The 11,632-nt window shown below is 37.3% G+C and overlaps 2 protein-coding genes across 2 annotated transcripts in view; both read left to right on the forward strand.

Annotated features, from left to right (window-relative positions):
• The window catches only part of LOC136849447 (dynein axonemal heavy chain 7-like), a 73,319-nt gene extending 73,010 nt beyond the window's left edge, over positions 1-309 (forward strand). Inside the window, 1 exon segment of the mRNA XM_067122798.1 lies at positions 41-309. Coding sequence (XP_066978899.1) covers positions 41-247 — 207 coding nt within the window. The 3' untranslated portion in view covers positions 248-309.
• A 2,550-nt stretch (positions 310-2,859) lies between these two features.
• LOC136849929 (uncharacterized) lies at positions 2,860-8,098 on the forward strand. Its single transcript, XM_067123454.1, has 5 exons — positions 2,860-3,835; positions 5,332-5,470; positions 5,629-5,816; positions 6,441-6,605; positions 6,937-8,098. Exons 1-5 carry the CDS (start codon positions 3,740-3,742, stop codon positions 7,117-7,119), a joined length of 771 nt encoding a protein of 256 aa, XP_066979555.1. The 5' UTR covers positions 2,860-3,739; the 3' UTR covers positions 7,120-8,098.
• Positions 8,099-11,632: the final 3,534 nt, after the last annotated feature.

Raw genomic sequence — 11,632 nt, forward strand, 5'->3', positions numbered from 1 at the left:
CAAGACAATTAATGACCTCCTGTCCCCCATCGACCAACAGATCTGGCTGAAGCCGATGGTAAGGGAGCAGATACCCCCAGAACCAACTTACTCGTGCCCAGTGTACAAGACCAGCGAGAGGAGGGGCAACCTGACCACGACTGGGCACTGCACCAACTTCGTCATCTCCGTCAGCATACCCACGCACCTGCCGCAGGATCACTGGGTTCTCAGGGGCGTTGCCCTGCTCTGTTCTCTCTCAGATTAGGTCGTCTCTTGCAGATTTAATGCTTCTGGGAATTGTTATTGTAACCGGGTCATTATATTGCCGTCAAAGTGGTCTTTTCTTATCCTGTTTTGGGGATGAATTTATATTATATATATGTGTGTTTATATAAATATTTATATATATACATATACATATATGTATACTGTACATATATATATATGTATATATATATATATATATATATATATATATATATATATATATATATATATATATATATATATATATATATATATATAGTTTGTATGAATGTGTTCATTTACAATAACGACACAAATATCAACAAATCATCCTCATCATTATCATTGTAATAAGCAAATTCTTATCTTAATAAGCAAAACAAAAAAAAATCTGACATAACCACCTCACTACACATACACTGATGAATTTGATGACGCGGCATTTCCTGGACAAATAACGGACCAGATACCGATACTCGACAGGAATGATGATGAATCGTAGTCGTGAACCCTGCAACGCCAGGGAAGGCATTAATCAATCAGTACAGAGGCAAAGACGCAGCCGATAATGACAGAAGGTTATTGACTGGAAATGAAAGAGCTTGTAGCCTTGTCCATTGTGCGTCGAGACATTGGTGTGTGTTTTGTTTGTGTATCTGAAACAACACGCTACACTTACACAGTACTGTAGGCATTATTTAAGGCTCTTTGTAGCGTCGTTTCCTTAGGTCTCTAGCTGCGACCTCCTTCATTCATTTTACTGTACCTCCATTCATACTCTCTCTCTCTTCCATCTTTCTTTCCTTAACCGTTTCCTAACAATTGATTCGTAGTGCAACTGCGATGTTTCCTTCCTGTTACGCCTTTAAAACCTTTTCACTCTCAATTTCCATTTCAGCTCTGAATGACCTCATAGGTCCACCACTTGGCCTTTGGCTTAGATTTTATATTCCAGTCGCAATTCCATATAGCCTTGTGTGTGTGTATGTATCTGAAAAGACACGCTAAACTTACGCAGCGTCCAAATACCTTATATCACCTCCCGTTTCCTCACTGAATAATTGCAATTTCATGATGATAGATTATGAAAATCAGCCGTTCCCCTTTTCTCGCCTCCTATAGCTGTGAATAAGAGCAGAAACCATCTATACATTACTTTCCTGAAAAGGATAACTCGTCCTTTCCGAAAGACGAATATCTGATTTGATTTACAATCGATGTATAATGACGCGGATCAGCTATACAACGAGCAGCGAAGAAATATGCATCGTCCTTAAATGAAGCCCTTTGGCTCCATAAATAACGTTCCGAAGACGCTGAAGGGGTTATTTATCTAATCACTGTCTATTCTCTCCGTAGGGGAGGTAATGTAGCCAGTGCACCTCGCGCTGTGCGCTGTAGGCATTACTTGATTCTTTGCCTACAGGTAGGCACTACTTGAGGTCCTTTGCCTACAGTAGGCACTACTTGAATTCCTTTGCCTACAGGAGGCATTTTTGAGGTCCTTTGCCTACAGGAGGCATTATTTGAGGTCCTTTGCCTACAGTAGGCATTACTTGAGGTCCTTTTCCTACAGGAGGCATTTTTGAGGTCCTTTGCCTACAGTAGGCATTACTTGAGGTCCTTTTCCTACAGGAGGCATTTTTGAGGTCCTTTGCCTACAGTAGGCATTACTTGAGGTCCTTTTCCTACAGGAGGCATTTTTGAGGTCCTTTGCCTATAGGAGGCATTACTTGAGGTCCTTTGCCTACAGTAGGCATTATTTGAGGTCCTTTGCCTACAGGAGGCATTATTTGAAGTCCTTTGCCTACAGGAGGCATTATTTGAGGTCCTTTGCCTGTAGTAGGCATTATTTGAGGTCCTTTGCCTACAGTAGGCATTACTTGAGATCCCTCGCCTACAGTAGGCATTACTTGAGATCCCTTGCCTACAGTAGGCATTACTTAATGTCCTTTACCCCTGCAGGGGGGATAGTGCCTTCAGTGCATCTCACGCGGTGCACTGTAGGTATTACTTAAGGGTCTCTGCAGAGTTCCATCGGCCCCTAGCTGCAACCTTTTTCATTCCTTTTACAGTACGTCCGGTCATATGCTCTCTCTTCCATCTTGTTATCCACCCTCTCTTAACAATTGCTTCATAGTGCAACTGCTGCGAGGTTTCCCTCCTGTTGCGCCTTTCAGATCTTTCATTCTCTGTTTCCCATTCAGCGCTGGATGACATCCTATATAGGTCCCAGCATTTCATGGATCTTCTTGCTAAAGAGGTCATGACCTCGCAGAGGCAGAATTTGACAAAGTATTTTATGGTTCCTCTTGCTATAGAGGCCATTACCTCCTAGAGGCAGAAGTTGACAAAGTATTTTCTAGTCCCTCCTGCTATAAAGGTCATGAACTCGTCGAGGCAGAATTTGACAAAGCATATAGTCCCTGCTATAAAGGTCATGACCTCATAGAGGCAGAAGTGGACAAAGCATTTTATGGTCCCTCTTGCTACACAGGGCATGACCTCATAGAGGCAGAATTTGACAAGGCATTTCATGGTCCCTCTTGCTATAAAGGTCACAACCTCGTAGAGGCAGAATTTGACAAAGCATTTTATAGTCCCTCTTTATAAAGGTCACGACATCTTAGAGGCAGCAGTTGACAAAGCATTTTATAGACCCTCTTGCTATAAAGGTCATGACCTCGTAGAGGCAGAATTTGACAAAGCATTTTATGGATCATCCTCTTGATCCATCGCTTCTTGACCTATTATAGTGTGGAAGAATTAACAGAATGATCAATGACCCGAAATGACCTGTAATCGATGCCTGAAAGATCTTTGGTATCATTGGCAATTCCGAGTAAATTTCCTTGTTATTTTTTATGTTTATGTTTTGTTTTTGTTTGTTTTTTTCAGGCAAAATACGATGCAGACGTAAATACGTTTATGGATATGTATACCTCAGGGAAACTATGTTATTTTAATATTAAGAGGCAAAATATACTGTATTTATGGATAATATATTTTACATAAATTCTTCCAAGAGACAAAATTTACATTGAATATTTCATTCCCACGTAACCCGGTAGTTATACAGAAGTGTACTGAATAAAATAAAAAGGTTTATAATCGCATTGAATCAAATAAACAATGAAATACGTCCCAATTTCATTGAAAAATCCCTTAATATAATTCATTAACTGATCCACTTTATCTTATGACCGAATCGTTATTTAAACAAAGTACATCATGAATAAACCACTAAAGCAAAAAGAGAATAAAAACAAGACTGTTGCCACAACACCATCAAACAATAATGACTAAGAATTATGGGAAAGTAGTCTTCGGCGCAGACATCATCTGCGCAGGCGCCAACGGGTACAATCCTTAAGAATCATAACACTTTCCGGAGTGAGCAGAGGCGGACGTTGTACCCGTCACATCTCCTTCCTGAACTGACCTGGTCAGCTACTGGGCATCGAGAGCTGAGTATCTTTCTCTTGGGCAGGAAGTGACTGACCCACGTGACATGGGTCTGGGGTATTTTATCTCACTGGGGGCATTCGTGATCTCCTGGATTTCTTCACATGGGGAAGCTGTCATCATCTCTCGAGGGTACCAGAAGGTATGTGGAATTTGTATCCATTTTTTGGAGGTCGAAATGATAGCTTACGTTTTGTACTGTAATTGTGTGTGTATGTGCATACCTGCAACACACGCATACATACATACATTCATATATATACAAGTGATCATTCAACACACAATCACGTGTGGAACAGAAATGAATTTCCGACTCGCATCGGGATCGAATCCTTGCTTTTCAGTTGAAAGACCTGGGTTCGATCTCGATGTGAGCCAAAAATTTATTGTATATATATATATATATATGCGTGTGTGTGTGTATATTTTAAGTGTCTTAGGTAATATTTTTAATTGATTTTTAAACATTAGCAAATGTTTTTACCTTATTTTTTTATAGTTCTTGATTTTTATTTGTCTTTTTTATTTCAAATTAATTTCTTAAACGTTTGTAAAAATTCCTGGTCAGCATTGAAAAGAAGATTTAAATAAGTGTTTTTAAAGATTATTTATGTTTTTATACATAAATTACGCAGTTTTGCAACAAAAAATTAATTTGGATTTATTTGTTGCTTCAAACGTGTATAAGATATTCATTGTCTTTTTTTAGTTATTTATAAATATTTGAGGTTTTAATAATTTTAAATCATTTTTTAAAATTCTGAACCCAAATTTCTCCAGAGACTTCCTTTTCTCGAATCCAGCAACCCAAAACTCATTAAGTATATTTATATAAATTTCATAAACATTCTAAATGTTTTTATATCAGTGTTCTAAAGACATAACTAAATCATTCATTTTTTCTTAGATAAACATAGTCATTATTTTAATTTTCGTGAATATTTCTATATACTGTACTTATTTATCCTATCATTTTTTAGATATTTTAATTTTCCTAAGACAAAATTATGGTAGTAAAGGTTTTTAAATCAGCATTCTAAAAGCATAACTAAATCATTCATGTTTTCGTAAACATAGTCATTATTTTAATTTTCGTAAACATTTCAAAATACTTACGTACATCCTATCATTTTTGAAATATTTTAATTTTCCTGAAACAAAATTATAGTAGTAAATGTTTTTAAATGAGCATTTTAAAAGCATAACTAAATCCTTTTTCTTATAATTTTTGAAATATTTTAATTTTTCAAATTTTCCTGAAACAAAATTATAGTAGTAAGTGTTTTTAAATGAGCATTTTCATTTTTTCAAAAGTATTTTAATTTTCTAAATCATTCATTTTTCTTAGATAAACATAGTCAGTATTTTAATTTTCGTAAATATTTCTACATACTTATATATCCTATCATTTTTCAAATATTTTAATTTTCCTGAAACAAAATTACAGGAGTAAATGTTTTTAAATCGGCATTCTAAAAGCATAACGAAATCATTCATTTTTTCTTAGAAATATTTAAAATTTTCATTTTCGTAAGTGTTTACAAATGTTTTTACAGTCTATCAAAAATTCCACTAAACCATGAACGATTTCTTGACGTTTCCGATACACACTCCTGAAGGACCCCTCTAATCCTGCAGAGCATCCTGCCGGAGGCGTCTCTCTCTTGCACCTCGTCCACGCATCCATTGCCTTCCCAGCTGGCCACTTCAGACTTGGTTTACTGCTCCACGTTCTGCTCGAAGCAGCCCTCCTCCTGCGCCGCCTTCTGCCTTGTTGGTGGGTGAATTTTTAACCAATTTGATAATCCCCGCATGGGGGCTAGCGCCGTCTGTGCACCTCATGCGATGCACTGTAGGCATTACTTAATTTGAAGAGCCCCCTCGGCCCTTATTATTATTATTATTATTATTATTAATTTTTTCCCTTTCGTTCAGACAATGAGTGTCTCCTGCTCAATTTGATGGTGTCACCAGGCGAGTTACCCATAACCTACGGCATCGCGACTACTCTCTGTTACGTGCCCATCAGCACTACAGGACCTACCACCACAGACCTCCTGAGGGGCAAGTCCGTGACACCGCAGGACTCTTGGGACGTACAATACGCTGCTGTAGAGACGGTGGTAAGGGTGGAAATGAAATGAGAGTTATATTCCCTTGATTGTGGGACTTTTCTTGGCGTGGACTCTGAACCTGTTTAGTGATTTCCTGCCTGTGGGATTTGGCTTGACTTGGAAATTGGGCCAATTATTGTTATATATTTAATCAATTGTAGCAGTTTTAGAACCTTTGACTGATCACTCGATAATATTCTGTGAGATACAAGACCAAGAGTCTTTTGTGATTGTAGGGTGGGCAGGTGAATATACTCTGTTTGGACCGCTTCTCAAATCTAAAACTGTAGCAGTTTTAGAACCTTTAACTGATCGCTCGATAATATTCTGTGAGACAAGAACAAAAGTCTTGTGTGACTGTAGGAAGGGGAGGTGAATCTACTATGTTTGGGCCACTTCTTATTCTAGCCTTAATAAAACCTTAGCAAGTTTAGAACCTTTGACTGAGCCTGCGATAATATTCTGTGAGACACAAGACCAAGAACCTTGTGTGACTGTAGGAAGGGCAGATGAGTCTGCTGTTTTATGTCCCCAGTCGAGCTGTCAGTCCAGTGGTGGTTACACCCACTTGCCATATCTCAGTGACCCCACAGATCTTGGGTTTTTTCAGAGACTAATCGTCTTCACCGGCAGGTGACCGGCTCCAGGTGTGAACGGGTGGCTGAGGACTGTTTCTGCACACTCACCAGCATTTGGCCCTCAGTGGTTGTCAACATGGGCACATCCCAGTCCGTAGCCAGCGTGGTGGTCACAGTTTCGTCCTTCTATCCTGATTATTTCAAGGATGTCGAAGTTCGAGTGAGTTTTTTTTAGCAGTTCATTTATCTTTTGAAGACTGTAGTGGTGTTAAATTTGTAGTCTTTTTATAATTCCCTTCTTGTGACTGCAGAAAGTGACTAATGGCCATGACTTGTGATTTTAGTTTTCTTTCATATGATTGATTATAGTGATGTTGACTTAATTGCTTTTTTTCAGATTATATCCTGAATATCTTTATGATTAAATTCATATGCCTTATGCAGATTAACTTTTAAATATTCATGATGAAAACCTGTGTGGTTTGGGAGGGAAATCTCCTTAGAGGATATGGTCTTTCTCTCACACCTAACCTCTAGACTCTACATTCCAGATTGGTAATTCTGGAACGCGGAACGACGCCCTTCTGACAAAGTACACAGGAACGCCCAAAAAAGGGCAAAGACTCATCCTGACAGGAAACAGGACCCTCACGGGGACACACGTGTCCCTCTTCAGGAATGTCTTCATAGCCAGTAGCTTTTGCATGTGCCTGGTGGAGGCTTACAGTACCTGAAGCTCTAGACCGTCTCTTGTACAGGACGCTTTCAGGTTCACCTTCAAAGAATCTGGGAACTGTGATGCCGGACAAGTTTGTTGTTTCTTTTTTGAAATATGCTTCTGTATACTTGAATAGTCTTTTTTCTTTTCTCTAGGTTTAAGGTTTAAACTTATTGTTAAGGTTTTGATTTTTAAGGTACTGGAGGATAAGTAACAAAAGATATTTTTAAGGCCGAACTGAAAACCTCCACTGTCAGGTATCAACTCAGAGCTTTTAAAAGAAGTCTTCAGTTGAGTATCTGATACTTGACTGTTGATTTTTTGGAAGTCCCGAGTCATTACTTAACAGTGGAGGTTTATCAGTTCAGACTTAGAAATATAATGTTGTTACTTACCAAAGTCCTGAGTTGCTACCTAATAGTGTAAGGTGTTTCTGTATGTCTAAGTAGATGTTTGCTAAGACTTGTAGGGCTGTTTATTCAATGTGTTCACAATATTTTCTTTTAGTACCAATGTGTCTCAACAAAAGAAAACGTGGCCTCCAAGTCTTCTCTTGTCAGCTGTCCAGCCAGATTTGAAGAATTGCTTTTCATCTTTTAATCTGATATTTTGAATATTGTAAAGCAGTGAAATGTCTAATCATATACTGTAGATGTACTTAATATCTGTAGATTAAGCAAATATACTTTATTGCATGTAGACCAACGTTTTGCCTGATTTGGTAGCACCAATTATGAGAGGATTTACAATTGATAACACTTTTTTGGCTGTCAAACAAGTGCAAACACCTACTCATTCTCTCATAGCACACATACCCATTAGTTTGTTCCTTAGGAAGCACTTGGAAATAAGAAAACAAATACTGTTGACAGATTTTTTTCATATACAAAGGCTAACAAACTCGCATGGAAAATTATTTGCAACTATTTAAGGATTCTTGGTACATAATCTTCGAATAGGGGAAAAGTTTACGGTTATTGTATTTATTTTGTATGAAGAAAATAATAAAAAAGAAAACACAATGTCGATATACTTAGTTTATTTCATTTGTAATGTACATAAAACTAAAAAAAATGACAATTTCAAAAAGTAACCTCTAATGCTCTGAAAAGATTTTCTCTAAAAAATTCACTTTTAGGAAATGTCTTGTAAGTGGTAACTTGGAGATCCTTGCCAAAAGTGTCGAAAAGATACAGTGCTTTGATAAAAGTGGACACACTTCAATCCATCGACGTGAATTGGCCTCTTTTGCAACTGGCAAAGGTATGGGCTTTGAAACTCGAGACAAATCCGATAGGTTGCAACTTCGTAAATGTAGGATCATTTATCATATTTACGTAGTAGTGGACTGTGTTGTTAACATGACAGTGGCACAAAATATGCTGGACAACATATGTTTCACTGATGTCCCTACATAGCCTCATTGAATAATGAGGGTTAGCCATAAGTAAATGTTTATATTGATCGTGTCCAGTCTTATACAGATTAATAACAAAGTCTCCCATTACCAGTACTCATTACAGTGGACACCAAAGCCACCTGATCGTATATCGAAGCCTCAGCTTATTTCTTTCCTGCATAAGAAGAAATCTATCACAGATCAGTATGAATTTTTAGGAAGATAATTCTATTTGCACTACAGGAGAATTCTTTACGGCTCTTATAGAATATTTTGAAATTCAAAGCTATCTCCAGGGTGTGTTTATAGAAATCATGATAGTAGTTAAAATTGTAAGCAGCACTGCTGTGAATACGGGGACAATATTAGGCAATAATAAGTTTTAACAAAAGGGTTTACAATGAATCCCACACAAGTGAGAGATCTATTGCCATTTGTTCATACTGGACAGTGTGTCCCTGAAATATTTATTTACTAATGTATTCATCAGGTTGCATCATCATGCAAAAGTTGCATTCATATTTTGGCAAATAATTTTGATTCAGTCCCAAACCATTTCACTCTTCAAGTAACCCTTCACTATGGATTTGTTAAGATATATGACAAAATTAATGGCTCTCTAAAAATTATTGTATACTACAAATATGAAACTTTTCACTGGATTACATTTTTGCAATATAGAGGCCTTGATGGTACTGGATTTTGGGGGGAATAATTGTAAATCTGTGTGATTAACATTGTGTTTTAGGCAAATGATGAAGAGAAAAATCATACCAGAAAGGTTTGTTCTCTCTCATAACTCTCTCTCTCTCTCTCTCTCTCTCTCTCTCTCTCTCTCTCTCTCTCTCTCTCTCTCTCTCTCTCATTCCATTTCCTTATTTATTGTTACAACTCACAAGGCAAATTAGCACCAACTTGCCAAGACATTGCAGCACATTTATGGTTATCACGTTCTCTTCTGCTTATTTTTTTTTATTTAACCGCAAATTTAAGAGCGTCAAGAACACTTTAAACCAATTTCAGACTCGATTTAATCAGGGACAGATACATTTCCGCTGAAAATAAGTTCAGATTTTTATATGTTTCGCTCGACACCGTAAACTGTAGAGAACTGATTTGTGATAAAATACCATGAAATTCAATTCCGTTTTCTGTATTACAATTTATTACGTTTTCTATGATTCTTGATAAATGACTGTAGTTCAGATTCATTCAAGATTTAGGTCATTCGTGTGCTTTCCTCCATGGGGTAATGTCAGCCCGAGTAATCTTGGAAATTTGAAACGATTACTGGATACAGATTTACAGAATACCAATATTTCAAACAACGAGAGGCGAGTATACCTCGTCTACGAAATAATTCAATAATTCATGGCAGAAATTTAAACAGGTGAGTATACAGTTTAGTTAAAATGAATTTGGTCTTCTCTGGACCAGATTGCTACCATACTTTTCCAAATGCAGTTTCTGTAGATATTTCATCCTCGTTTGAAGGGGTCATTCTACCACTACTCCTACCACTACTATCAATGATAAGAGCAGTAAGTGGAAACTGTAATCCAAAATATTTCACTATAACTAATCATGTCGGGTGATTTTGTTCTCATAAACAATAAGCGGTCATACCATTTTCAGAATCAATTTCGCTACCATCCATAAATGTTTCTCCTTATCCTGAAGCGGATTGTGTATTCCTTCCAGATAATTTTAGCGGAAATTATGTTAGTCTAGAAATTTTGAGAGATAAATGACCAGTTTAACTATTTAAGCTAACTTTAATCTTTAACCCACCCATCTTTTTTATCATGAGAATATTTCCCTTTTTTCCCATTTCATAAATGACTTCACTTCGCAAGATAAATCAATCAATTAGCAATATTATATTAATTTTCTCTTCCAGCGCTTCGTGACGCAAAGAGCAACTGTGAAATTCCGGTATTCGTGTCTTCCCTGTACTTAATCTTCAATAAGTCTCACTAATCCCCAGCCTCCCTTCTCATAGTTCTCATCCAAGTAGATATATGTGTTTTTAAAACTCCTCTGGAGCCCACGGGAGCCCAGATGACACGCGTACTGTTCTCCCAGGGCAGTGACGTAGCTGGTTCCATCAGTGGGCCCCCCAGGTGGGGCCAAGATATTTTTTTGGCCGGGCCAAAGAAAATTACACAAAACTAATGTACCAATTCTGCAATTAGTAAAATATACTGTTCTCGAATGTATACATCCATGTGAACGAAAGAAAATAAAATTATTAGTAATTAGTAAACCTGCATTTGAAATTATAGAGCTCAATTTTCAATTAATTTTCAACTCTTACTATATGCAAATGTATCACATACTGTAAGGGGTAAAGTTTAGCTACAATGAGGATTTCAACTGGGTGGGGGCCAAGCATCTGCCTGGGGGGTCCGGGCCCCTCCTGGCCCCCCATAACAACGCCAGTGTCCTAGGAGTTGTACGAAAAACATATCCAAAGAATTTCCATCTTCTATTCTTTATCATCTCATTTCACTATGGAAGTTCCGTAATTTTTTTTTTTTTTTTTTTTGCGGTATCATTTCCAACTCTACCCTTTCATCTGAATTTATATTCTTGAAGGTTCATTCTCAAGTCGACAAAATCTTAAAGTTATAAATTCATAATTACTATAATTACATAACTACATCAAGGCATTGATACTGGGCAGATTCCAGTCCTGCAGTGAATTTGAAGAATAAATATGAGCTAGAATTTCTGTTTCTGTGTATTGTGGTGTCGATGTCATTACAATATATGGATATTACAGTTTCAGTAGACTTTTTTTTTTCTTCTTTGGTGGAAATTTTACTCCAGGCATCCGGCTGAAATACATGAATATGTATCGAAAGTGTATCATGCCTTTAATCTCTATATTATGTATTAAAACGTTTGTGAGTGACAAAGGCACAGTATTTGGACTTATTGTTGTGCATTAAATTTGAGCTTACAATCAAATGTCAATTTTCTAAAATAGTATATTGCCAATAATAATGATCTGAACCAACAACTTCCAAAGAGTCCAGGTGTAGATGGCGCTGCTCGTTTCACAAGTGTCACAAGGACTCTAAAGAAAAGTGTCTCAAAGCCCACAATGTGTGACTTCCTTGTTCCT

This window comes from Macrobrachium rosenbergii, chromosome 21 (assembly GCF_040412425.1).
Source record: "Macrobrachium rosenbergii isolate ZJJX-2024 chromosome 21, ASM4041242v1, whole genome shotgun sequence".
In the NCBI taxonomy this organism is placed as follows: Eukaryota; Metazoa; Arthropoda; class Malacostraca; order Decapoda; family Palaemonidae; genus Macrobrachium; species Macrobrachium rosenbergii.

Bases quoted from the DNA above. Each gene is read 5' to 3' on its own strand.
- LOC136849929 (XM_067123454.1), top strand. From the start codon at position 3,740: ATGGGTCTGGGGTATTTTATCTCACTGGGGGCATTCGTGATCTCCTGG. The intron at 3,836-5,331 runs GTATGTGGAATT...CTAATCCTGCAG, and splicing joins TCTCTCGAGGGTACCAGAAG to AGCATCCTGCCGGAGGCGTC. The intron at 5,817-6,440 runs GTAAGGGTGGAA...CTTCACCGGCAG, and splicing joins ACGCTGCTGTAGAGACGGTG to GTGACCGGCTCCAGGTGTGA.